General features: G+C 43.6%; 1 protein-coding gene across 10 annotated transcripts in view; it reads left to right on the top strand.

Moving 5' to 3' along the window:
- Tnk2 (tyrosine kinase non receptor 2) overlaps positions 1-2,490 on the top strand; it is a 47,657-nt gene extending 45,167 nt beyond the window's left edge. For 7 of the 10 annotated variants that reach the window (XM_026393829.2, XM_026393862.2, XM_026393893.2 and 4 more), the window contains 3 exons: positions 32-127; positions 258-385; positions 1,659-2,490. In XM_026393829.2, the coding sequence (XP_026249614.1) occupies positions 32-127; positions 258-385; positions 1,659-1,665 (231 nt within the window). In that variant the 3' untranslated portion in view covers positions 1,666-2,490. Of the gene's footprint in view, positions 1-31; positions 128-257; positions 390-1,658 lie in introns of those variants that run through there. The other 3 variants (XM_026393879.2, XM_026393858.2, XM_026393838.2) reach the window with 1 other exon arrangement.
- Positions 2,491-27,265: the final 24,775 nt, after the last annotated feature.

The raw sequence follows: 27,265 nt of genomic DNA, 5'->3' as shown, positions 1-27,265 counted from the left end.
CTGAGTGGTCCTGATGGGTGGGTGTGCCCAGCTGCAGGCCATGGTGCATGGGGTGACCACAGAGGAGTGCCAGACGGCCCTGCAGAGCCACAGCTGGAGCGTGCAGAGAGCTGCCCAGTATCTGAAGGTACTACCACCTCTTGCCTGCTCTCTGGCATGCAGGGACCCTGAAGAGTGGTTCTATTGCTCCTAGCCCCCACCTCCTGGTTTTGACTCCTGCCCCAGCCGGTCTCATGGTATCACTCTCTGCCCTTCAGGTGGAGCAGCTCTTTGGGCTGGGTCTGCGGCCACGTGTGGAGTGCCACAAAGTGCTAGAGATGTTCGACTGGAACCTAGAGCAAGCTGGCTGTCACCTTCTGGGCTCCTGTGGCCCTGCCCACCACAAGTGAGTGAGCCCCTATCTCCTTGTCCCAGGAGGGGTCCCTAGAGCATGCCACAGGAAGAAAAAATGCACACCTGAAAGGCCACGCACAGCCAGGTGGAGATAGGGTTCCCCAGCTGGGAGTGTAGGCATACAGCCCAGGAAACAGGCGGTTTGGGTTGAAAGTGACTCCTAAATGAATTTGGACCTTGAGCCACTTGGTTTCCACTGGAGATGATGAGTACAAGAGGAACTTGCATCCTCTGGATGAAGACTAACTTCCCTAGCTCCTCAGAGAGCTATGTGCTCCAGGGAGCAGGACTTTAGGCCCAATGATTTGAACAAATGTTTCTCGCATCTTTTTTCATGTTTGTGTTTTAACATTTCAAATGTTAATGCATTTTTGGGGGGGATAGGTATTGGGGATTGAACCCAGGGGCACTTTTATCACTAAGTTGCTTAAGCCCTTGCTAAGTTGCTGAGGCTGGCTTTGAACTTCTGATCCTCCTGCTTCCCCAGACAGTTGCTGGGATTACAAGTGTAAGCCATCGTGCCTTGCTGAATTTCAGTCAAATGCTAATGCCTTTTTAAAGGAATATCCAACCAAAACAACAACAAAGTCGCCTTCTTTCCTGTCAGAACCTTATATTTGTATATAACAAAATATATAGCATATAAATAACATAATGATATATAAATATGTGTATGAAACTTAAGTCCAAAATAGTTGAACAGGCAAATAAATGAAGCATAGGCATCATTTCAGGAAACGAGCACTGGTGGGATATGGGGTTCAACTTGCTGGGCTTAGGAAGTGGACAGTCCAGGTGAACCAGGCTTTGCTGCTCCCTGATGGTGTGAGCTTGTGCACATTTCTGAGTCCTTGACTTCCTCATCTGTAGTTTTTAATCAGAAGCAATTAGAAAGATACAAGAAGTAGATCTGTCATACTGAATATGCAGGAGAATCACTAAGTGTTAGATATCATCTCAGGATCATTCTTCCTAATCTGCATTCAGATAAATTTGGGATTTATTGTCTCTGTTGTCCTTGGATACACCAGTACACAATAATGCTATTCTCTTAATTTATTTATGGTTTATTAAAGAAAAAACATTCCATGATTATAAGTTCCAAAATTATTGCCTAGAACAATCAGTTTTCAACTCATTTGCCTGGTGCCTAGAGGCAGTTTCTTCCTGTGGCTCTCTAGTGCTCAACCACACTGGAGTTTCCATCACCTGTTTATCTAACCCATGTTGATGGAGGGATTTTTTTATTCTTTCCCATTCTTTAGGCGCTGAGAGGTGTCTGGAGATTGAGATTCTGCTCTGAAGGAATCACTTGAGCCTATCCATGTGACTAGGGTAGGGAGACACTCCCACCCAGGCCTGGAGGAACTGCTGCTATCTGCTGCTCCCAGTGGACAGAGTAAAGCCAAGGCAGCAGGAGGCTGAGAATCCTGCCTTGCCCATCTCCCCAACCAAGCACTGACCCTGCACACTTTGGTTTAGACCTCAGTGTCCCAGCTAAGAGGTGGGAAGGAGCCCTGTAACAAGCTGGGGGCTGCCTCAGCAGGCCCTATGTGTGACTTGCCTCTGGCTCCAGTCTTTGACAGGGCCTGTGACAGGGATGTGTCCTCAGGCCCTGCCCAGGGGAACAAGACTGAGAGGAAACCAGGCATGTCCTAGGCAGGGAGGATATATTGACCCTACAGAAAGGTGGGTCAGCACCTGGAAAACCCTAAGGGCTGGGCCCTTTTCCAGAGAGCCTCTGGCAGTCAGTTGGGGGTGCCAGACAGAATGTGACTTGTGGCCTCACCATGGACATGTTATGAGGCTTGTTTGGTCTTAGAATCTTGTACCTGGATATAGCTCATGGTTGTTTAGGAAGCAGAGAGGGGTGCCAGACCATCTTCTGGCAGGGACCAGGGCCGTAGGCCCCAGGGTTGGAAGGAGACCAATGGAGCATCTGCCCTGGGGGAATACCAGTGCTTCCTGTTTGATCCTATTCCACGCCCCGCCCCGTGCCATCCATATTTTCCCACCAGCCTCTGTGGCCAAAGTTGCTGCCCCAGCTATCGATACTGCTTCTTCCAGAGAAATAAAGTTAGTTTCTATTTTATGTTATTTACTTGTGCCTGCCTGTTTTTTTATGCTTCTTAGCAGCTTGAAAGCCCCAAGGCTCCCCAAGTCATTATCATCTATTCAGGGCTCAGGCCTTGTAGCACCACCTGTAGGCAGAGGGAGGAAATGCAGGCAAGGGAAACCCCAAGCCTAACCCTTAGCAGGGCTGTCCCAGAAGACAGCCTGTGCTTTTTTTGGTTTGTTTTTGCGTTTTAATTTTTTTTTTTTTTGTAATTGTAGATGAACAGCATGCCTTTATTTATTTTTTTTTTAATGCAGTCCTAAGGATTGAACCTAGTGCCTCACACATGCTAGGTAAGCATTCTGCCACTGAGCTACAGCCCCATCCCCAGCCTGTGTTTATACTCCTTGGATTACTTTAATGCAGGATATGCTGCAGGTGAGGGGACAGCCACCAAGTTAACTGGAGCTAAGCCAGAAGACTTAGTAACAAGGAAGGCTTCAATATGTAGAAGTATTCTCTTTTGCTTAGTAAAGTATTCACATGGTTCAAAATTCAGAAGGTATTAAAGAATGTACAGTGAAGCATCCCACTCCAGATGCCCACTTCCCTCCCCAGAGCCTGCCTTTATCATCCATTTCTTGTGTATTCTTTCTTTTCTTTTAAACTTACAGTAGTTTGAAGAGCTTCACAGCAATATTCAAAGAGCTTCCCCATATGGTTATCTGGGTTACCACATCTTTTTAACCATGCTCTTTTTTCAATTTTTAAAAATTGTTGCACAGTGGTGGGATTTATTGTTACATATTCATACATGCACACAATATACTTTGTCCAATATCATTCCCCAATATTTCCTCTTGACCTCCCCCTGCTGTCCATTTTCTCTACTGATCTCTCTTTATTTCATGAGATCCCCATCACCACCTTTCTTTTCTTTTCCCTCTCTAGCTTCTATATGTGAGAGATAACAAACTACCTTTGACCTTCCGAGTTTGACTTATTTAATATTTTCAAGTTTCATCCATTTCCTGCAAATGACATAATTTCAGATTTCTTTATGGCTGAATAAAACTCCCTTTTGTATATATACTGTATTTTCGTTATCCATTCATGTGTTGATAAACACCTAGACTGGTTCCATAATTTGGCTATTGTGAATTGTGCTGCTACAAACATAGGTCTGCATGTATTGCTATAGTATTGAAGACTTCAATTTTTCAGGATGATACTGAGAAAAGATATAGCTGGGTCACATGGTGGTTCCATGCCTCGTCTTTAAGGAACCTCCATGCTAATTCTATAGTGGTTGTACTGCTTTAAGTTCTCACTAGCAGTGTCAAAGTATTCCTTTTTCTCCACATCCTCTCCAGCATTTACTATTGTTTGTTTTGTTTTTGTTTTTGTTTTTTTGCATCAGGGATTGAACCCAGGGGTGCTTAACCACTGAGCCACATCTCCAGCCCTTTTTATATTTTATTTTAGAGACAGGGTGTTGCTGAGTTGCTTAGGGCCTTGCCAAGTTGCTGAGGCTGGCTTTGAACTCCTCCTGCCATAGCCTCTCCAGCTGCTAGGATTACAGGCATGCACCACCATGCCTGGCCGTTTGCATTTTTTTTTTTTTTTTTTTTTTTTAGTTGTAGATGGACACATGCCTTTATTTATTTTTATGTGGTACTGAGGATTAAATCCAGTGCCTCACATGTTGTTAAGCAAGAGCTCTACCACTAAGCCACAACTCCAGCCCTGTTTTTGTATTCTTGATGACTGCCATTCTGATTGAAGTGATGAACTCTCGGATAGTTTTGATTTCCATTTATTAATTGGGTTATTCTTTTTTGTTTTTAGTGTTAAGTTTCTCGAGTTCTTTATATTAATCCTCTGTCAGAAGAGTAGCTAATGAAGATTTTCTTCATTCTGTAGGTTCTCTCTTCACATTCCTAATGGTTTCCTTTGCTTTACAAAATCTTTTTAATTTGACTTTATATTATTTATTAGCTCCTGGCATTATTTCCTGAGCTTTAGGGGTCCTATTGAGAAAGTCATTGCCTATGCTTGTATGCTGGAGTGTATGCCTTATATTTTCTTCTAGGAGTTGCAATTTCTGGCCTAATTCTTAGATTGTTGATCCATTTTGAGTTGATTTTTGTGCAGGGTGAGAGATAAGATAGTCTCATCCTTCTAAGTATGGATAACCAGTTTTCCCAGCATCATTTGTTAAAAAGGCAGTCTTTTCTCCAATGTATGTTTTTGGCACTTTTGTCAAGGATCAGACGATTGTAGATTTGTGTGACATAAATAAGTTACTGATTGGCAGAAATGGTGTGGGTTTGACTATGTGGGTTTGTCTCTGTGACTTCTATTTTGTGTTTCTGTTTTTATGCCAGGATCATGCAGTTTTAGTTACTGTAGCTCTTTTAGTATAATTTGAAGTCAGGTATTGTGATACCTCCAGCATTGCTTTTTTGGCTTAGAATTGCTTTGGCTTTCTGTCTCTCTCATCCTTCCAAATGAATTTTAGGCTGTTTTTTCTAGTTTTGTGAAGAATATCATCAGTATTCTGATGAGGATTGCGTTGTATATTTTGGTAGCATGGCTGTTTTAACAATATTATTTCTGCCTATTCATGTACATGGGAGATTTTCCCAACTTCTTGTGTCTTTTTCAGTGTTCCATAATCATGCTCTTCTTTTTTAAACCTTTATTTTTATTTATTTATTTTTATGTGGTGCTGAGGATTGAACCCATTGCCTCTCATTTGCTAGGCGAGCGCTCTTCCACTGAGCCACAACCCCAGCTCCAATCATATTCTTCTTAATGAAGAGATATTTTGGTTGTTCTCATTTCTTTGTAGTTACAGCTATTGCTGCATAAGTCACATATGTGGGCTATCTTTCATTGGCAAGTCAATCAGAAGGAGGAGTTATCGGTGGTGAAATTCCTGGGTCAAAGAGCATGTGCATTGACGATGGATGTTGCTAAATTGACCTCAGTAGAGAATGCAGTGCCAGTTGTCATACCAGCAGTGTGTGAGAACTGTTCACATGATAGGGAACTTTCTGATCTTTGTCAGATTGACTGGCAGAAAATGGTGTGTTTAGAGTTTTGATTTGCATTTCTTTTATGAGTGAACACAGTTTTAAAAAGTTGAGCCATTTGTATTTTCTCTCTTGTGAGTTGTCTGTTAATATCCGTGACCCATTTTTTTCCCCTGCCCATCCTCTCCACGACCCATTTTTAAAAAATGAGATTATTAATCAGTTCTTGTGTTTGGGGGAATTGCTACATTGAGGACATTAGTTCTTTGAGTTTAATGTATTATATGGACTTTAAGAAAAGAGGTAATCATAGAAAGCAAGATGGGAGCTTCAGTTTATTAAAATCAAAGTGGAAGCCATTCAGGATGGGTTGTGGCCAGTAAGCTTTGAGTATTGCTATTAGACCTGGCATCTATTTTCAGCTGTGTTTCATCACATAAAAGATATTCAACCAGGGCTAGGGATTTGGCTCAAGCGGTAACGCGCTGGCCTGGCATGCGCTGGGCGCTGGGTTCGATCCTCAGCACCACATAAAATAAAATGAAGATGTTATGTCCGCCGAAAACTGAAAAATAAATATTAAAAAAAAATTCTCTCTCTCTCTCTCTCTCTCTCTCTCTCAAAAAAAAAAAAAGATGTGTTCACCAAAAACTAAAAAATAAATATTAAAAAATTCTCTCTCTTAAAAAAAAAAGATATTCAACCAGCCAGACACAGTGGTGGATTACACACCTGTAATCCCAGCCATCTGGGAGACTGAGGCAGGACTGGGAATTCAAGGCTAGCCTGGGCAACTTTGCAAGACCCTGTCTCAAATTAAAAAACAAACAAAAAACAGTTACCCTTTCAGGGCCTGTAAACTGAGGGAGAGAAATTCCTGCTTCAAAGGATGGTTGTAGGGACTAAAGGAGGTCACAAAGGTAGACTTTTTGCCCAGTGCATGGGCCATAATAATGTGCTCACTAAACTCTAACCATTATAAATTTTATTTTTCATATTCCTTTCTGTTTTTGCCAATTAGCAACTTATTTGTATCATACACCTACCACATGTGTATAAAATTGTGTTCTACTTTTCCCATTTTCCCTTAAAATTTCTTAAATGGTTTATTCTTTTGCTACACAGTTGTCTTAGTTCAGGAACATTGTTAACTCCATTTAAACATCAGTTTTTTGGTAAATGATGGCAGCCTTTGTACACTGTAAGAGGGTTTAGTAATCTGTTAGAGGCTAAGGCAGGAAGACTACAATTTTGAGGCCAGCCTGGCACCTTAGCAAAACTATCTCAAAATAAAAGGAGCTGGGGCTGTATCTCAGAGGCAGAGCTCTTGCCTGGCATGTACAAGGTCCTGGGTTTGATCTTAGTACTACAATCAAACAAACAAAAAACATTCAAAAGAGGTGTTTTTTTTTTTTCCCCTAAGGATAGGGATTCCACAGCATCTGGAGGTTTTTCAGGATCAGGAGATTATGTCATACATAGTTTCCTAAACCTTAGGGTTTCCTGCTGGTTGTCTTATAGTCTGCCTGCAGCTCTTGCAAGCATCTCCTGGATTTACTGAGATCTTAAGGGAGCATGTTGAAAAAGCTGACTCTGCTTTGTCAACATGGGGAATCATCTCAGGATTTATTGGGCACTTTGTGTCGAACCCTGATGATGGGGCACAAGCCACATAGACAGTCTACCCCTGGGGAGGAATTGACAGTCTTTTGGGAACTGTGATATCATTATAGCAAGATGATGAGTGCTGTACAATCACTCTGTTCCTGAGGAGTTCCTCCTCAGAAGGTAACCTTGTGCTGACTTGATGGGTAAGATGCTAGGAAGTTGAGGGGGTGACAACATTGCAATAGGCTGCTGTAAAGGTTAGAGTCATGAACTGGCTTGTCCCAGAGCCTACTGTTCTCTTGTTTTGGGGTGGGTTGGAGGCAGCTCTTGAGATCTTGGTGAGTGAGGCAGGCTTGAATCAGGAAGATGCTGGTGTGAAATGGCTGAGGTATTTTTTTTTAATTTTTGCATTATGATTATACATAACAGTGGGAATTTTTGTTACATATCTATATATGCACACAATGTAACAGTATAAGTTGGTCAGTATCATTTCCCAGTACCTCCCCTTTCACTCCCCTCTTCCTTCCCCAGTCCCTTTCCTCTATTCTACTGTCTTCTATTTTTACAAGATCCCTCCTTCCGTTTTCCCCCTGATTTTTCTCTATAGCTTCCACATATGAGAGAAAACACATCCCTTAATTTTCTGAGTTTGGCTTGTTTCACTTAGCATGATGTTCTCTAGTTCCTCCATTTACCAGAAAATGACAAAATTTCATTTTTTTTATGGCTGAATAGAACTCCATTGCTTATATATACCACATTGTCTTTATCCATTCATTCATTGATGGACACCTAGGCTGGTTCCATACTTTGCTATTGTGAATTGTGCTGCTGTAAACATGTGTATACTGACTTCTTTAGGATAAATACCAAGGATATATATATATATCCTTGGTATAGCTGGGTCATATGATGATTCCGTGCCTAGTCTTTTGAGGAATTTCCATATTGATTCCGTAGTGGTTGTACTAATTTACATTCTCACCAGTGATACAAAAGTGTTTCTTTTTTTCCTGTGTCCAGCATTTATTGTTTTTTTTTTTAATTAATAGCTGCCATATAATAAGTGAGGTAAAATCTCAGATGTAGAACATTTTTTCATAAGTTGTTGACCATTTGTATTTTTTCTCTTGAGAAGTGTCTGTTTAGTTCACTTGCCCATTTTTTGACTGGGTTATTTGTTTTTTGGAATTAAGTTTTTTGAGTTCTTTATATATTCTAGATATTAATTCTCTGCCAGAAAGCTAGCTAGCAAAGATTTTCCCCCATTCTGTAGATTCTCTCTTTACATTCTAAATTGTTTCCCTTGCTGTGCATCCCACTTTTCTTGATATTTTTTTCCTGAGCTTTAGAAGTCCTATTGAGGAAGTCGTTGCCTATAGGTTAGAGTGTTGGTCCTGTTTTCTTCTATCAGTTGCAAAGTTTCTGGTTGTATTTCTGGGTCTTTGATCCGTTTTTAGTTGACTTTTGTGCAGGATGAGAGAGAGGGATCTAGTTTCATTCTACATATGGATATCTGGTTTTCCCAAGTTCTGAGTTCTTTTGACTTTTTAGATGAAGGGAGACAGCAGAGGAGAATAAGCAGAGGGAGATGTGATCACATCTGTGTCTTTAAGCAAGATGGATCTACTTATAAGTGGCCCACTGCTCCATCTGCAAGTGGAGGAAATATGTGGCACATGTCTCACAGTACCCCGGGAACAAAGAGGTGTTAGTTTCAAGCAAGTTATTATACAACTATAAACAAGACCTCCAAGTTCTGGAAGCCTTGGTGAGAGCAGCAGTTTCTTAAAGGCCAGTCCAGGGCCACTGATGGTCTAGGGTCAGGTTTTCATTAGTTTGAGGTGAAACATTAAGAGTAAGAGCCCTGCTATGGAGCTTTTCTTTAAACTAAGTGTATTTCATTTTAATGACCATCTTTACTAAGATTTTTTTGCCTTCCTTCATTTTTGGTATTGAAATGGCTATTCTTATGTGGTGATGTAGTAATAATATTGATGGTAACTTTGCCCTCCGTGCTCTTATGCAGTGATGTGGTGTCAGCATTCTCCTCCAGCAGTTAATGTTACTCAAGTGATCCCTGAAATCAATCTTGAGAAGCAGCCCTGGGTAAGAGCACTTTTGTGTCATGCAGTGCCACCTGTTGGTAAAACCTGACATTGCAATTCCCACTCTAAATATCAGAGTGGAAGGAGGGATAAGATTATGCAAAATCATTTCACAGTAAATCAATTAAGTTCAAGTGCTGCTTGCCCAGGGGCATGGGTGCTTAAAGGGATGCAGCCCAGGTGTGGTGGCACATGCCTGTAATCCCAGCAACTTGCAATGCTAAGGCTGGAGGATCACATTTGAAGCCAGCCTCAGCAACTTGGTAATCTTTTCTTAAAATAAAGGTTGGGTTGGGATGTGGCTCGGTGGTAAAAGCACCCCTGGGTTCAATCTCTATTACAAAAAAAAAAAATGTGGGGTGGATGCAGCCCAAGGAAGCTTGGAGGAGAGGGGCAGGTTTGCCCAACATGGAGCCAAACCGTGGAGCAACTATGATCTAATACCAGGAAAAGGGACTGGATCGAGATGCTCTGAAAGAGGCCACACTTAAACCTAGGAAAGAAGACAGCGGCCTCAGGGCTACATGATAGGACACTGAGGGTTAAGGGAGAATATGCAATCACTTTCCAGGGAAGTCCTGGCCTGACACAGCTCCATTTGGGGTACCTTGGCTTCCAACTATATATATTTTTAATGTTTCTACAATTGTTATAATGCTTATTGTCAAATTGAAACATTGAGGAAAACTCAATGAAAAAATTTAAATAACCACAACTACTTGAAATTTCTATGTATTTACTTGCAGGGTTTTTTTTTTTCTTGTTTGTGTGTGTGTGTGTGTGTGTGTGTATGTACATATATGTTGTGTATATTATGGTTTTATAAAAATAAAGTCCTTTAGCTGGTTGCGGTGGCACACACCTGCAATCCTAGCAGTTTGGAACGCTGAGGCAGGAGGATCACAAGTTCCAAAGCCAGCCTCAGCAACTTAGTGAGGCCCTAAGCAACTGGATAAAAATAAAAAATAAGAAAGGACTGGGGATGTGGCTAAATGGTTAAGTACCCCTGGGTTCAATTCAAGGTACCAAATTTAAAAATAAAGTCCTCTGGCATGTATTATTTGTAACCTGGTTTTTAAAATTTCATGTTATATTACAAATAGCTCCCAAAGCTTTAAAGTCATATTCTCAAAGGATGTTTAAACACTGTATGGTTTTTATTCTATGGATAAACTCTTGTTTATCCATACACATTATTTTGTTAACATTTTTATTTTGTAACATTATTTTAACAAATATTGCTTAGAAGCTTGCCAAAAAATTTGATTCTTTTATTAAAGTAAAACATGTTTCTAAAAGAGAGGACTTGCATTCTAGAGATATATTTTAATTTGTGTGTGTGTGTGTGTGTGTGGTGCTGGAGATCGAACCCAGGGCCTTGTGCATGCAAGGCAAACACTCTACCAACTGAGCCATATCCCCAGCCTGAGATATATTTTAAAATATTTATGAAGTGACCCATAAAGGGAATAGTCTAGATGGTCAAATAGTGTCTCCATTAGCCACGAGCTGAGAACTATTGAAGCTGGTGGGGCTGTGGGGCTCGTACTACTCTGCTCATGTGCTTATACAAACCTTTCCACAATACAAAATTAAAACATACACTGTCCAGGGATACATAGCTTCCCCCTTGAAGCCCTTTGTGAGGAGACCTTGTGAGATAGCCTGCACCAGATTCTGAGGGGAATGTGGAAATCCCTCCAGTGCTTTCCTCACCAGCCTTGTCACGAGACCCTGCCCCTTCTGCTTGTTCACACCTTCTCCAAAGGCCTGGCACATAAAGGGCCCAATGGCATCAGCAGCACCTGGGAGTCTAGGAAATGCAGATCTGGGCCCTGGACCTGCTGCTGGACTGGAATCTGCATTCTACTGAGATTGCCAGGGTTCCCAGACACCATGGTGTATGAAAAGTATTGAACCCGGGCAGCTCTCACTCTAATCCCAAAGAACTGTCAGGTCTTGGGTGGCCCTGCCTGGCTTCTGATCCTCTAAAAGGGAGATTTGTGTTCCCTGCCACCCCTTGCATATGGCTGCATACCCATTCTACTTACCCCCTTTGAATAAGCACATTTAAAAAAATTTTTTTTTAGTTGTGGATGGACACAATACCTTTATTTTATCTATCTATCTATCTATTTATTTTTAATTCGGTGCAGAGAAATTGAACCCAGTGCCTCACACATTAGGCAAGGTCTCCACCACTGAGCCACAACCATAGCCCCTGAATAAGCAATACATTTTTAACAGTTTGTTTTACATTCAGATAAAATATACAACAAAATTTGTCATTCTGACCATTTTTAAGTGTTCGGGTAAGTACTGTTAAGTACATTCACATCATTGTGCGACGATCTTCACCATCCATCTCCAGAATCTTTTCATCTTATAAAACAGAAACTCTGGGTGCTGGGGTTGTGGCTCAGTGGTAGAGTGCTTGCTTTGCATTCATGGGGCACTGGGTTTGATCCTCAGCACCACATAAATAAATAAAGGTATTGTGTCCATCTACAAAAAAACCAAAAAACTGAAACTCTGTACCCATTAAACAACTCCTCATTCCCCCCAGTCCCTTGTGATCACTGTTTTACTTTGTCCCTATGGTTTGCAACTACCCTAAGTACTTCGTGTGGTAGACTAGTACAGTATTTATCCTGTGACTGACTGATAGACTTCACTTAGTTTTTCTTCATGATTCATCCAAGTTATAGCAGATGTCAGAATTTCCCTCCTTGGAAGACTGAATGACCCATTGAATGTTTATCTCATGTATTTATCTGTTTATCTATGGACATTTGGATTGCCTCTACCCTTTGGTTGCTGTGAACATGCTATGAAATATCAAGTCACTTCTTTCAGTTCTTCCAGGTTTATACCCAGAAGTGGTTGCTAGATTAGATCATATTTTTAATTTTTGAGAACCTCTGTATTGTTTTCCATAGTAGCTGTAGCTGTTTACATTCCCACCAACTGCAGAAGGCCTCCAATTTCTCTACATCCATGTCAACACTTATTTTCTGATGATGTGGCTTTGATTTACATTTCCTAACAATTACTAACGTTGACCATGTTTTCATGTTCTTGTTGACCATTTGTATATCTTTAGAGAACATCTGCTTAAGTCCTTTGCCCATGTTAAAATTTGTTGTCCTAATTGCCTCTTTTCTACATCTACTGAGCTGAAGTCTCATCCTTCACCAGCTGGTTTCTGTTTTAGCATGAGACAGGCTCTCCCTCCACATAAACCAGCACATTCTGTCCTGGCTTTCCCCTTCTGCAGGCATTCTGAACATGTTCCTGGAGGAGTAGTGTCTTGCAAGTGCTTCTTACCCTCCCCCATTACACCTGACCTCCAGATTGTCTGGAAATGACTTGGAATCCTCCTAATGGCCTCCAACCTTGGGAAATACCACCTTTCCCACAGCCTTTCCCACAGCTTCTCAGCCCAGGCAGCCTCTTCCACATGCCCAGAGCCAACACACCCTGTGGCTCACGTCACAGTGGTCCTGTCGACTTGTGACTCTGGAGCACCTACTTGGCTTTTGAAGGCTCATAGCAAGTGGTGGAAAATGTTCACCCACAGAAATGCTTATATTGGACTGAGTCAAGAGCTCTGATTAGGCAGACAGGGACAAGGAGCCCCCTAACAGCATAATCTAAGAAATGAATGGTCCCAGGATGGTATTATCATGAGGTGCTGTGGATCTTTAAAAGGAGGGCTTGAGGGAAAGGTCTTAAATCATTGAGGGCATGATTTTGAAAGGGATTGTGGGAATCCAAGCTCTTCTCTCCCCATCCCCAGACTAGGGATGGAACCCAGGGGCACTTTACTACTGAGCTACATCCCCACCCTTTTTATTTTGTACTGAGTCTTGCTGAATTGCTGAGGCTGGTCTTGAATTTATGATCCCCTTGCTTCAACCTTCGAAGTTGTTGGGATTACAGGCATGTGCCACTACACCCAGCTGGCTACCTCTTTTTGTGCTTCTTAGCTAATGGGCCTCAGTGGAAGTAGCACAAGGATTCTAGGACCAAAACCACTTGGTTTGGTTTTGGCCTTAGTGTCCCCCATCCTAGTTATCCAAATGGTTTGCTCCTTATGCTCCTCAGCTATGATGTGTCACCCTTGCCAGAGGCCCAAAGCAATTGGGCCACTTGGACTGGAACCACCAAATCGAGCCAACATAAACCTCTTTAATTCATAAGTAGTTTGTGTCAGATATTTTGTTATAGTAACACAAAGCTGACATACTGTTCTTCCCTGGGCCTGAGTTTCACAGACTACCCCTGAGAGCACTAATACTGTACCCCACAGAGAAGGCTGGTAGGGAACTGATGTCTCCTTGTCTCTCATCTTCCTCAGCTACAGTCAGAAAACCTGGTTTGGTTCCCAGCTCTGCTCCTTGTATGTAACCTTATTGTCTTTTAATCTCCTAGGAACAGTTTCCTCATCTTGAAATGGGGGTGAGAAATTCTGAGGGAATCTATAGGGCAGAGCTACTTACTATATAATTAAGAATACATTACCTGCAAACTTCTGCTCCCTCACAGCCCAGCTAGAGGTGAATTTTCAGTTTGCCGACCTCCTTTTGTACTCCTTGCTATATGCAGAGCATTATGAAGAGAATAAAGAGAAAACCCACTAGTCCCTGGCACTGGAAGTTTACATCTGGCTGGGGTGCCCCCTAGTGGAGGTGATGGGGAACTGCATAATGGTGGCTGGAGAACAAGCACGATGTTCTAGTGCAGCTGCCTGAGGCAGGACTGAGTATCTGTGGGCCTCAGTGGAAGTAGCACAAGGATTCTAGGACCAAAACCACTTGGTTTGGTTTTGGCCTTAGTGTCCCCCATCCTAGTTTTCCAAACCTGTGGAGCCTTGGGGACTACCTGGGTCCATTCTGATACTATGCCTATCCAGCAAATTTTTTATTTTGGTTGTTATATTTTTAGCTTTAAAATTTCCATTTGTTTCTTTTGAATATTTCATTTCTTTGCTGAAAATCTTTTTCTATTCACTTCAAGAGTGTTTTTCTTGGAGCATAGTAATCATAGATTTTAGTCTCCCACCAATAACTCCAACATTTGCTCCATCTGGGTTGTATCCTAGACCTTTGATTGTTATGAGACTCTGGGTCTTTGTTGAAAGTCTCTGGAGAGTGTTTTTGTTTGTTGTTTCTGCAGGTAACTGCGTTTAGGTTCAGGCCGCAGGTTTCCATCTGCCTTCCACCATGAGCTGTTTCCAATGTCAGTTCATTCTCAAGCCTTTGTAGTGCTCTTTGGATCTTTCCCAAGTGTACACCACCCAGTGGCCACTGTGGGACCTTAGTGGTAGTGACCGCCTAGTTCAGTACACTGTTGAGAGTCTGACCCATGCCTTTGCAGCACAGGGATGACCCCGCAAATTCACATACAACTTTATAGGACCCACCACTTGGACCGTCTCCTCCTCTTCACAATCTCTTGGACATTCTGGCTCAGGTTTCCCTACTCTACTACACAATCCTGGGATTGTGGCTACCTCTGGGGTCAAGTGAAAGGAAAATAGAAAAAAAGCCAGTGGGGATTTCCCCATAACTTAGGGACCACAGACTCTCTAGTCAGAGAAGGGGGGGTCCAGGTTCCATTCCATGTATTTCCGTGACTTTACTGTGCCTGGACACCCTCTGACTGATGCCAATGGTCCGATGCATTGTGGGTTACCTAGAAGGCAGGTGAAACCAAAAACTCTCCCAAGACTGAATCCCCTGCCACCTGCAAGAATATAACCTCCATGAGGCTAGGGACCTTTGTTGTATCTTTAAGTGCCTGAAACAGTGCCTGGCACATAGTAGGAACTCAATATTAATTGAGTTTGGTGAACTACTATCCCTGTTAAGAGAAACCTCCACCATTCTCTGTAGAGATGTCCTAAAGCTCTTAGACCCAATGTTCCCTTTTGATGCCAAATATATGGAAACATCCTTACTGTAATGAGATTTCATAGAACGTGTCCATGCACTATTTTGAAAATCAGTACACTGAGCCAGGCACTGTGGTGCAGGTCTGTAATTCCAGGGCTCCCAAGGCTGAGGCAGGAGGATCACAAATTCAAAGCCAGTCTCAGCAAAGGCAAGACACTAAGCAGCTCAGTGAGACCCTGTCTCCAAATAAAATACAAAATAGGGCTGGGGATGTGTCTCTGTGGTTGAGTAGCCCTGAGTTCAATCCCCAGTACCCCCCAAACACCCCCCCAAAAAATCAGCACACTGCCTGTAGTGGATAACAGGTGAGCCATCTGACCCTTCATCGGGGACTGGGATCCTCCTTTCTTCATTGGCAGGAGTGTTCGCTGCTAATGCCAAAGAACCAAGGTGATGACTCCGTGGAGGGGCTGTCCATTTCCATGTGGCTACTCCATGCCCTGCCCCTCCTCTTTCACTTTGAGACATCTCCAAAGGGCCAATCCAGGGCTGAGCTCCCTGAGTGACCAGCTGAGGCCTCTGCAGTGACTGTCTCGTAGCTCAGCCTCTTCCTCGGCCCTGTCCTGCACCATTTCCAAGAGCACGTCCCGAGGAGCCTCCTGGGAGAGCTCCTCTTAAGTCAGCATCCTATAGTACAAAGAGAAGCAGAAGGAACACTGTTCATCATAAAGCATGCTCTCTCCATGTCTGCCCAGGCCTGTCTACACAAGGACCTCACAGCATTGTCATCTTCTGGGGGCCTGTGAGAGATGCAGACTCAAGTGCCACCTAGACTCATCCCCAGGGGATTATGAGCATTAAAATTTGAGAAATGCACCACTAAGGGCCATTACAAGGGTCAGATGCATGCATCTAAGTGACTACTGTTACGATTGTGGGCTGTCATACAGGTGTGACATGGCCACTGCTGTAGGTTGAGCATTTGTCACAAGTGACAATGCTATCAGAGGTGAGATTTTTCCAAATTGGTGAGCGACTGTTGGTGAAGTGCCAAGCAAAACCCATCATGAAACTTGTTGGGAGTCGCCTGGCTCCAAAGACTAACTTCTGCATCCCCCAAGAAGAGCCGTCAAATGGTGAGCCCTGCTGGCTCACATGATCCTTACCCATCAATCAGACTAGCCCTGCTGGCTCACACGATCCTTACCCACCAATCAGAAAGCACCCCATGCCAACTGTCAAACTGTTCAACCATTAAACTGTCATAACTGTCAACCCCCTTCCCCGCCCCCGGCTCTATAAATATGCAGAGCTGTTCCTCAATAAATGGGCATTTTCTCCCACAGCAGGCCTTGATAGTTCTTTCAAAACTCCCTCAATTGGCACAGTGGTCAGGTTCCTGGGAAATGCAGTTTGTTTTAAAATTGTGCAAAACATTACTTTGTCATGTAGGATACACGACATTTTCTCCTTGTGCATTACTGCCCTGTGTGTGCAGGAGGTCCTTGAGCACCCAGCCCTTTACACCAGTAGCCTCTGGTGTGGTGCTGAACCAGCCCCCGAGCTTTTCAAACTATCCCCTAGGTGTCACTACTGTCCTCATTCAGGTAGATTGGTCTCCTGGATAAAACCCCAAGCTTAGAACTTCACATCTTATTTATCTATCTAATCTTCTCAACAAGCTTAAGAAGTCAGTGTTATATTCTCTTCCTTTAATGAAGAAAAGTGAGTTCTGAGAAGTAAAGCAGTTTTTCCAAGGTCACACAGCTAGTAAGTAGGAAAGCAAGTGGCTTTAGACCTATGTTTCCCTCTGTGGGTTGCTTTGCAGGTATTTATAGTTTATCAAGAGTTACATAGTCACTAGGCCGTGACCAGGTTTTTGTTTGTTTGTTTGGTACTGGGGATTGAATCCAAGGGTACTTCACCTCCGAGCCCCAGACCTTTTTATTCTTTATTTTGGGATAGGGTCTCACTAGTCGCTGAAGCTGACCTCAAACATGCAATCCTCCTGCCTCAGCCTCCCAAGTTGCTGGGGTTATAAGCATGCCTAGCATCAGGTTTATAACAGAAAGAATAAACTGTGTTTAGAGCCCACCCTCCTGTGTGGATACAAGATAGCTGTAGGAACTTGAGACTGAGACTACCTGAGCCTCCTTAACTGTCCCCATGTCCTCAGAGCCTGGGTGGACAGATGGAACAACAGCCTGATCCCTATCCTCAGGTGAACCCCCAAGTGACTGTCCATCCCACTCGACAGGCTATTACACCTGGGCCCCAGAGGTTGGAAGTACCCTAGTGTCCAGCTCAGATGTCATGCCCCCAGCCAGAAAATCATCTTTCTTGCCCCTCCGTTGCCCTCAGGGTATCCACTACTCTTCCCCTGAACATTCATGCCCTATATCCTTTTCTGAGCTGAAGGGTATTTGCAAAGTGTCCTTTAAAACCCTGAATGCAGCCGGGTGTGGTGACGCACACTTGTAATCCCAGTAAAGGCTGAGGCAGGAGGACCATGAGTTCAAAGCCAGCCTCAGCAATGGCCAGGTGCTAAGCAACTCAGTGAGACCCTGTCTCTAATTAAATACAAAATAGGCCTGGGGATGTGGCTCAGTGGTTGAGTGTCCCTGAGTTCAATCCCCAGTACCCCGCCCCCACCCCCCAAAAAAAACTGGCTGATGTGTCCTGTTCTCAGCGGGAGTCTATCTCCTCAAGTTCATGAGCTCCCAGAGCAGGGACAACCGGTCTTGTGCATCCCTCCCACCTGCACCTTTTTAGTCACCACCAGTATCTTATGGTTAGCAAATTGGCTCACTTGAAAGAGGACAGCTCGAGAACTGACCCCTGGCAAGTACCCACTGTATGCGGAGAGCCTCTTGTGGCAATTGTTCGCCATTGTGCTCCTTAGAACAACCCAGGGAACAGCGGCAGCCAGGTCTGTTTATTTTTTTAAAAATTATTATTGTTATTATTTTTGGTGCCAGGAATTGAACCCAGGGGCCCTTAACCAGTGAGCCACATCCCCAGCCCTCTTTTTTTTTTTTTTTTTTTACCTGTCCAAGATTTTATTAGCAGGACCTCGCAGAAGACAAGGGAGGAGAGAGAGAGAGAGAGAGAGAGAGAGAGAGAGGAGAGAGAGAGAGAGAGAGAGAGGAGAGAGAGAGAGAGAGAGAGAGAGAGAGAGAGAGAGAGGAGAGGGAGGGAGAGGGAGAGGGAGAGAGGGAGAGGAGAGAGAGGGAGAGGGAGAGAGGGAGGGAGGGAGAGAGGGAGAGAAAGGGAGAGCGGGAGAGAGATAGAGGGAGAGGGAGAGGGAGGGAGAGGGAGAGAGAGGGAGAGGGAGAGGGGGAGAGGGGGAGAGAGGGAGAAGGGGAGAGAGGGAGGGAGGGAGAGAGGGAGGGGGGAGAGAGAGAGAGAGAGAGAGAGAGAGAACACGAAGAGGGTATTGATTTTTATGGCTTAACACAGGATGAGGAGGAGCAAGGCGAGGAGGAGCAGGGCTGTTACTTCCTCATTGGCAGAGAGTTCGTACCACTTCAGGGATTGGAAATTCGCCATTCAAAGTTCACACCATTCACAGGGATTGAAGGTGACGGTTCACATGCCATTCAGTGCATCATGGACCTGAGCTCCCGGAAGAGAAGCAGTCTGGGTGCCATCTTTACCAACATTCCTCCCTTTTTGTTTTGGTTTGGGGGCGTCATACTCGATCTGGCTACTTCCTGCTGAGTAGGGGCGACGTTTAGAGGGAGGGAAGGACCTCTTTTTATATTTTATTTACAGACAGGGTCTCACTGAGTTGCTGAGGTTGGCTTTGAATTTGTGGTCCTCTTGCTTCAGCTTCCTGAGCTGCTGGGATTTCTTTCTTTTGAGATATACATGACAATAGAGTGTATTTTGACATATTATACATATAACACAGGTTTGTTTATGACAGAAAGAATAAATCACAGTTAGGGCCCACCCTTCTGTGTGGACAGGTGCTATTTGGGAAGTCCAGGTGTTGTTTCTGGTTCTCACTGTCCCAGAGGCTACTGGTATAAAGGGCACAGTTTGATAGATGGGGAAACAGGTTGAGAACAATGGTAGTTTCCTACATTACTGCACAGATGTGACCTTTGCCTATTTGACTTCAAATGATTCTGTGGACCTCAGTGGTTCTCAGTCCTGGCTGCCCTTTGGATTCAACTAGGGAGGTATAAGAACACTGGAGCCTGCACCTCACGACCCAGAAACTGATTTAATAGATTAGAAAGAGTTGGACATTTTTAAAATTTTGTATGAGGGATTGAACCCAGGGGTGCTTTACCAATGAGCCATATCCCCCGCCCTTTTTATTTATTTAATTTAGACATGTTGCTTAGGGTCTCACTAAATTTCCTGAAGCTGTCTGAACCTGTGAGCCTCCTGCTTCAGCCTCCTGAATCTGTGGGATTACAGATATGTGCCACTTTGCCTTGCTATAGACTTTTTTTTTTTCCCTTGTGGTGCTGGGGATTGAACCCAGGGCCTTGTGCATGCGAGGCAAGTACTCTACCAACCGAGCTATATCCTCAGCCCTGTAGACTTTTTAAAAAGCTGTCAAATGTAGTTCTGGATGAGAAGCCATGGTTGAGAATCACTGTTTCATTTTGAATTCACTTGGCCTTAAGTGAGGCTTTGAAAGGCATGTGTAATCGCAAGAATCAAAGACATAGGGGTAGATTCTGAGATGGGAGGTTGGGGAGCACATACTCCCTGAGTGAGGTCCCCTCAGACTGAGCCTTGAGCAGGAGGGCTGCGGAATGCTGTGTGTGCTTCTGCCCCACAGGTTAGTCTTCTGATCCCCTTCTGTGTGTCTGTTGGGTTTGGCTGGAGCTGAGGGCATGTGGAGAAGAAATGCAGCCTCATTGTGTTGCTGGATCCTCCAAGTCACCAAGATGCCAAGATAGGGTTAAAGGCCCATGGATTTCAGTAGGGAAGTAACTGAGGAGGAAACTGAGAAGCTGGGGAGGCATCAGAAGGCCCTGCAAGTCTGAGCCTGAGTAGAGAAGGAGGCAGGGAAGTCTGAGGAGTCTGGGGAAGGCTAAGCCCGGCTCTGTCCCTGCCTGCCAGTCATTGTCCAGGAGCTGCCCCAGGAAGACACCACCTCGCCTCAGCACAAATATGGTGATGGATTTTAAAAGACAGCATCGGGGACTGGTAGTAAGTCCAGATTCATCCTTGTGGCTACCTCACCAGGGCCATGGCCAGGACCGGAGGGGAAGACCCCCTGCTTCCCAAGTATGATGTGATCAAGTTTCTCAAGCTTCCTGGGCCTCCATTTTTTCGTGTGTGTCCTAGACACAGCCAGAGCATTTGCCCTGAGAACTAAGGTCCTGGTAAGTAAAGTGCTGGGCAGATGGTGGGGGCTCAGTATCCCAGGGCTGGGCTCCGGCTCGGTGGTAGAGCACGAGACCCTGGTTTCATCCCAAATCCTCAGCTGCTGTTCTCACATGACCTTCAACTATTCTTCTATAACCTGTCAGTAGGGTGCAAAGACACAGACTCTCCAGAAAGAAACCTTCACTATAAAGCAATTATTTATGGACACCCCATTAGCTGTCATACAGGACCCTCCCTTGCCCCATGGTAGGGACACTGGGGAGTGTGTCTGCTGCCTGCCTTTCTTCCTTCCTTCCTCTTTTTATGCAGTTTCTGGAGGTGCTGCAATATCAGGCTGATTTATGGGGTGTATGTAGGTTTGTGACCGACTGAAGGGAGGGGAATCTGTGCAGCACTCAATAACCCAAGGCCATCCGTGGACCCTATAGCTATCCCCAGTCCCAGCCTCAACTAGGACACTTGCTGCTCTGTGCCTTCCATTCATCCCAGGCTCACCCTTGATCATGCCCAGAGTGTATTTTATACCCACTGCCCCTTGCCGTCTGGTCAAGCCATATCTCAAGTGTCATCACACAGAGGCTGCAAGACCTGGACTGGGTCTTTGCTCTGCAGCCCAGACTTCCTTGCTGTCCTCCTGGTGACCCCATCATCTCTGCCACCCCATGCTCCCTGAGCTGGTGACTCATGAACAGAAACCTTCACAGCAAGAGCAGGGACCCAGCCAAACTCTGAAATGGAAACTAAACCCAAGGGGTGTGGTTGATAAATTGGGCAAAAGCCCCCCCATGTGCCAAACTCTGAAATGGAAACTAAACCCAAGGGGTGTGGTTGATAAATTGGGCAAAAGCCCCCCCATGTGCCTGGGTGTTAAGTGAGAGGTGTGAGGCCTCAGGGAGAGGAAGGAATGGGTAAAAGCAATAAGAGGAGCAGGCAGAGGGAAGGGTGGGGAAAGGTTTCCCTCTAGATTGGAAGCACCTTGAGGGCAGGAACTGGGTGTGTCTCTCATACCTAGGACCTGGCAAGCAACTGGTACCTGTAAGCACTCAGAGAACATTTTCAATTGACTGATTGGTGATTTTTTAAAAAATTTTTAAATTTTTTTTTTTTGCATTATAATTTGGGTGATTTTGAACAAACTCACCCAATAGTGGCATAGAGGATGGTGGAAAGGAGATTTGGATGATAGAGGAGCTGGTTTGCTTCCTAGGAGACACAGCCTCTGGATAGAGGCAAAAGAGCTCCCTCCTGCTTCCCCTTCCCCCAATACTGCAGATTGAACTCAGGGGTGCTTTACATCCCCAGCCCTTTTAGTTAATTAATTATTTTTTATTTTGAGGCAGGGTCTTACTAAGTTGCTGAGGCTGGCCTCAAAGTTGTGATTCTCCTGCCTCAACCTCCTAAATCACAGGTATTACCGGCACGTGTCAGCACACCTGGCAACAGAAACTTTTTGTACCCCAGAATGGCAACACTTTGAGAAGTCACAGTAGGGTCAAGAGAAGAACCCAGGGAATGCATTTCCAGAAAGGGGCTCCACGTGATCCTGTGCCCAGGTTAGTTGCCATTATCACAGAGCCACCCAAGGGGGACAGATGACAGAGCATGCAGAGGCTGCTTCTCTTGAATGTGTCATATGGTCATTTCCTGCTGTGTGCTTGCTCTGTCAAAGTGGCCCACCCACGTGGTCCCTTGGCAGCCACCTGTGGCTGGTGACACTTGAGATATGACTAGACCAGACTTCGAGGTATAGTAAGTATAAAATACACCTGGGTTTCAAAGACATAGTATGAGAAAAATATAAAATATCTCATTCATAATTTTTATATGACTATGTTGAAATGATAATATTTTAAATATATTGGATTAAATGGTTTCTAAAAATTTGTCTCACCTATTGATTTTTACATTTAACGTGGCATATCATTTAAAATTTTCTGCGGAATAGCATTGCCCTGCACACTCGTCTACATTTGCTTTCTTTTTGTATTTTTAAAAATTTGTTCTAAATAACTAGACATGACAGTAGAATGCATTTTGACACATTATAAATAAATGGAGTGTGACTTCTCATTCTTCTGATTGTACATGATGTAGAATCACACTGGTCGTGGAGTCACACATGAGAATAGGGTCATAATGTCTGATTCATTCTATAGTCCTTCCTACCCCCATATCCCCACACTTGCTTTTTTCACACTATATATTATAAAAATTGTTCCAGATTGATACATATGCTGCTGTCTCATTCTTTTCAATGACCATGTGATGCACAGCTGCATAATTGCTGTAATGAGCTTTCAACATAGTGATTTGACAGTGATTACAGAATCCCCAAGAATTTAGTGCTAGGAGCTAAGTCTTCCGCTCAGAATTTAAAGGCACAAAGGGAATTCCAAGTGGGACCAGGTTGATGTCAATGGGGGTGAGGGGTGTAGGGTCACAGAGAGTGACTCAGATATCCCTGGGGGGATGAGTATGTCCTGAAAGAGAGCACCAAGACCCAGATATTCAGAAAAGCCCACAGCGGGGAGGAGAAGGAAGAGGGCCAGGAAGCAGGAAGTTAGTAGACAAAGGACCAGTCAGAGAGTGGCTGAGGAGCCAGGAAGGCTCAGGGCAGCAAAGGCCAAAGGTAAAAAGAATTCCTTAAGGAGGAAGAAGTCAAGCACAGGCATGTGTCCCAGTAACAGGGGCCTCTGACTTCTGTGAAAGGTCCTTGGTTAGATTTATGACTTTTCTAAAAAAGCCTTATGATTTGTAAAAATATAAACTATTTCTGGCTGGGAGGGGACACACACCTGTAATCCCAGCTACTTGGGAAACTGAGGCAGGAAGATCTCAAGCTGAAGATCACCTCAGCGACTTAGCAAGATCCTGTTCCCAAATGAAACAATAAACACGTCTGGGGGGAAAGCTTAGTGGTAAAGTGTCCCTGGGTTCAATCTCCAGGACCACACACGTGCAGAATTTTACATATGTATATATAAATATATATATATATATATATTACCTTATGTTACATGTTTTATATATAATACTATTAATATACATAGAACTTGGCACAGTAACCACAGAGTCATCTAACATATGGTTGTCAGCTGAGTCCCTTTTGTGTGCCAAGCCCTGCTCTTGGGTTGGGGCTCAGAGGTAAATAAGATGGTGGATATTCCTGTTCTCAGGAGGTTCATATTTTAATGCCCAGAAATGGATAATAAATAAATAAACAAATTAATACAATTTTAGGTAGTTATAAACATTAAGAATGAAATGTGATAGGTAGTGACTGGGCTGGGCAGTGGCGTGGCATTTTCAAGGACCACCTTTCTTTTCTCTCTCTCTTTTTTAATATTTTAGCTGGACACAACATTTTTACTTTTTATTTTATGTGGTGCTGAGAATCAAACCCTGCTCCTTGCACGTGCTAGGTGAGCGCTTTACCACTGAGCCACAACCCCAGCCCCCAAGGATCTTATTTCTATGGAGGCAACATTGTGACATTTAAGTGGAGATTTGAAGAAGGTGGAAGGGTCAGTCCTGCAACTCGGGGAGAGGTAGATTTGAGAATGCAGCCAAATGTGGGCTGTAGTCCAGTTTGGAGGGTGGGGAAGAAATCAGGAAGCACTCAAAAAAATTTATTTTGAGACGGGGTTGCATTAAGTTTCCAAGGCTGGCCTTAAACTTACAATCCTCCCTCTTCAGCCTCCTGAGTTTCTGGGGTTACCTGTAGGCACCACCATGCCCAGCCTGAGGTGGTTCTTGATTGATGAGTCATATTTGTCAAGGGGCAGAGCTCAGCTGCCCCTGTTTACTGGAGTGTGTGATGTAAGATGAAGCTAAGAGATAAGAAAGCACATGTCCCAGGATGAGAAATTTGGATATTACTGGTGTCTTGAGGGCCTTGAGCAGCCATTTACGAGTTTTACTCAGGTTAGAGACACAAGCAATTTTGAAAATAAAGAAAACCACTCACACCACTAGAGAGTAGCTAGAGGGATCAGGGCTAGGGGGCAGAGTGACAGTTCAGGGGGTTGGGGTGGTCATCCAGGTAGGAAAGGATGGTGTCTGGAGCTAGGGTAAGGTTTATGATGATGTAGGAAAGAGGAAGGCACAAGAAGAGAGATTTAGAGGGGAGTCGAATTGATAACACTTCTCTATCGTCTGAGTGGATTTTAAAGGTGATTGAGGTAAAAAAAGATCAAGGAAGAATTCTAATTTTTGGTTTTGGAACACTGGATAAAGGGGGTTACTCAGTAGATACAGAAGACAGAAGCAAGCGCAGGTTTGAGAAAAACACACTTTGCTTAATCTACATAAAGAAATCCTCAGGGCGGGGCTGGGGATGTGGCTCAAGTGGTAGCGCACTCGCCTGGCATGCGTGCGGCCCGGGTTCGATCCTCAGCACCACATACCAACAGAGATGTTGTGTCCGCCGAAAACTTAAAAAAAAAAAAATTAAATATTTAAAAAATTCTCTCTCTCTCTCTCTCTCAAAAAAAAAAATTAAAAAAAAAAAAATCCTCAGGGGCTGGAGTTGTAGCTCAGTGGCAGAGCTCTTGCCTCATACGTGTGAGCTACCGGGTTTGATTCCTAGCACCACATATATATAATCAAATCAAATAAAGATCCATCAACAACTAAAAAAATCTTTTATTTTTTTTAATATTTTATTTTTTTTTTTAGTTTTTATTTTATTTTAATTTTTTTAGTTTTCAGCGGACACAACATCTTTTTTTGTATGTGGTGCTGAGGATCTAACCCGGGCCGCACGCATGCCAGAGCGTTCTACTGCTTGAGCCACGTCCCCAGCCCAACTTTTTGATTCTTATGATGAGTTTCTTTTCCTTCCTTCCTTCCTTCCTTCCTTCCTTCCTTCCTTCCTTCCTTTCTTTCTTTCTTTCTTCGTACCAGGGATTGAACCCAGAGGCATTCAACCACTGAGCTACATTCCCAGCCCATTTAATTTTAGGGCCTCATTAAGTTGCTGAGGTTGACTTTGAACTCATGATCCTCCTGCTTCAACCTCCCCACTTGCTGGGATCATAGGCATGAACCATTGCACCCTGGGCTGATCTGAGTTTCTTTTCCACTTCTCATTTAGAGTTCTTTCCCTTTGGGTGAGGAGTGTAGCTCAGTAATAGAGCACTTGCCTAGCATATGTGAGACCCTAGATTCATTTCCTAGCACCATTAAAAAAAAACAACAACCAAAAAACAAACAAAAAAAAAATAAGAATTCTCTTACAAATGGAACAAAATGTTTACACAATCATTCAGTTAATCACTTACCACATATTTGAAAGCCCAATAAGTACAAATATTTGATCTTTTCATATAACTCTTTCATCTTTTTCAGTTGAGTAGGTAAAAACCAACCAGTCATTTCCTCTTCTGAGTCTTACATTTTGATCATTTTTTTAAAATGAATCATTTTGTGGTTTCTCTTTGTAATTTATTAGGCAGTATATTGATAATCACCCTGGTAGTCTGTGAACTGTTGCTGCTGCTTCTTTTTGTTTTCTTTTTGGTACTGGGAACTAAATCCAAGTGAATTTAACCACTGAGCTAAGTCCCTGCCCTTTTTATTTTTTGTTTTGAGACAGGGTCTTGCTAACTAAGCAATTTAGGGCCTTGATAATTGCTGAGGCTGGCTTTGAACTTGTGATCCTACTGCCTCAGCTTCCTGAGCTGTTGGGATTACAGGCGTGGCCACCATGTCTGGCATCTGTGAGCTTCTTGAGGACAGTTGCCCTTTGTATCTGTATCGTAGACACCCAGTAGGGGCCTGGCATTAGTAAGGCTTTCTGTCTGGGGTAGAGAATCACCTTGAAACGTGAAGGCCTTTAGCGCACATACTCTTATGCATAGTCTTCTTTCTCCTTCCTTCAACTTTCTGAGTCCGTGGAAAGGCTTTGTTTGCATCCATAATTTGCCCACTTTTGTTTTCCTCCATAATCTTATCTGATTCCTGAAGCATCTCCTGGTGGCTATGCAGAACCAGATTGAGGGATCCTCTCCTAACACTTGCACAGGGAAGGAGCAAGACACAACATGAAAACCAGCCCAGGACTGAGAACTGACGATGTGGCTTTCTGGCTCCACTCTTCCCTGTTGAAGCAGAGCGTCTTTGGGCATCTTAAACTATCTGTGGTGAAAGTTTGTGTTTTTGTTTTTTTAATTTTGAATTTGGCATAGGTGGATATTTTTATAAAATATACTACCTTCTGCAAAAGGCAAAATTATAGTGATGATACAAAAGAACCGTGGTTGGGACGGATGGTAGAAAGGGACAGTCATTATGACCCTGTATACGTGTATGATTACACTACTGCGTGATTGCAGGATGTTCAGCCAGAGAAATGAGAAGTTGTGCTCCACTTGTGCACAATGTGTCAAAATGCATTCTACTGTAAAATAAATAAATAAATTGATTTTTAAAAAGATCTATGGTTGCTGGTGGGGAGAGAGGAAGAATGAATAGGTGAAGGCCAGGGGATATTTTTAGAGCAACGGAACTATTTTGTATGATCCTGCAAATAGTGAACTCATGAGACTATGCATGGTCAAAACCCAGAGAATTTTATAGCACCGTGCGTAAGACTTAATGCATGCAAACAAAAATCAGCTAGTAGCTCAGAATCGCAAATGGGATGTGACAAAACTAACTATGCTACAGATGCATGAAGCAACCTTACTAAATGGGATGCTGACCCAAGAACTTTGGAGAAAAGTGGAGTTTTTAGGACTACAGGCAAGCTGGGTGCCATGACGCATGCCTATAATCTCAGCAGCTTGGGAGGCTGAAGTAGGAGGA

The sequence above is a fragment of the Urocitellus parryii genome, chromosome 2 (genome assembly GCF_045843805.1).
Source record: "Urocitellus parryii isolate mUroPar1 chromosome 2, mUroPar1.hap1, whole genome shotgun sequence".
NCBI classification, from domain to species: Eukaryota; Metazoa; Chordata; class Mammalia; order Rodentia; family Sciuridae; genus Urocitellus; species Urocitellus parryii.
This window is presented reverse-complemented; position numbering and strand designations above follow the sequence as displayed.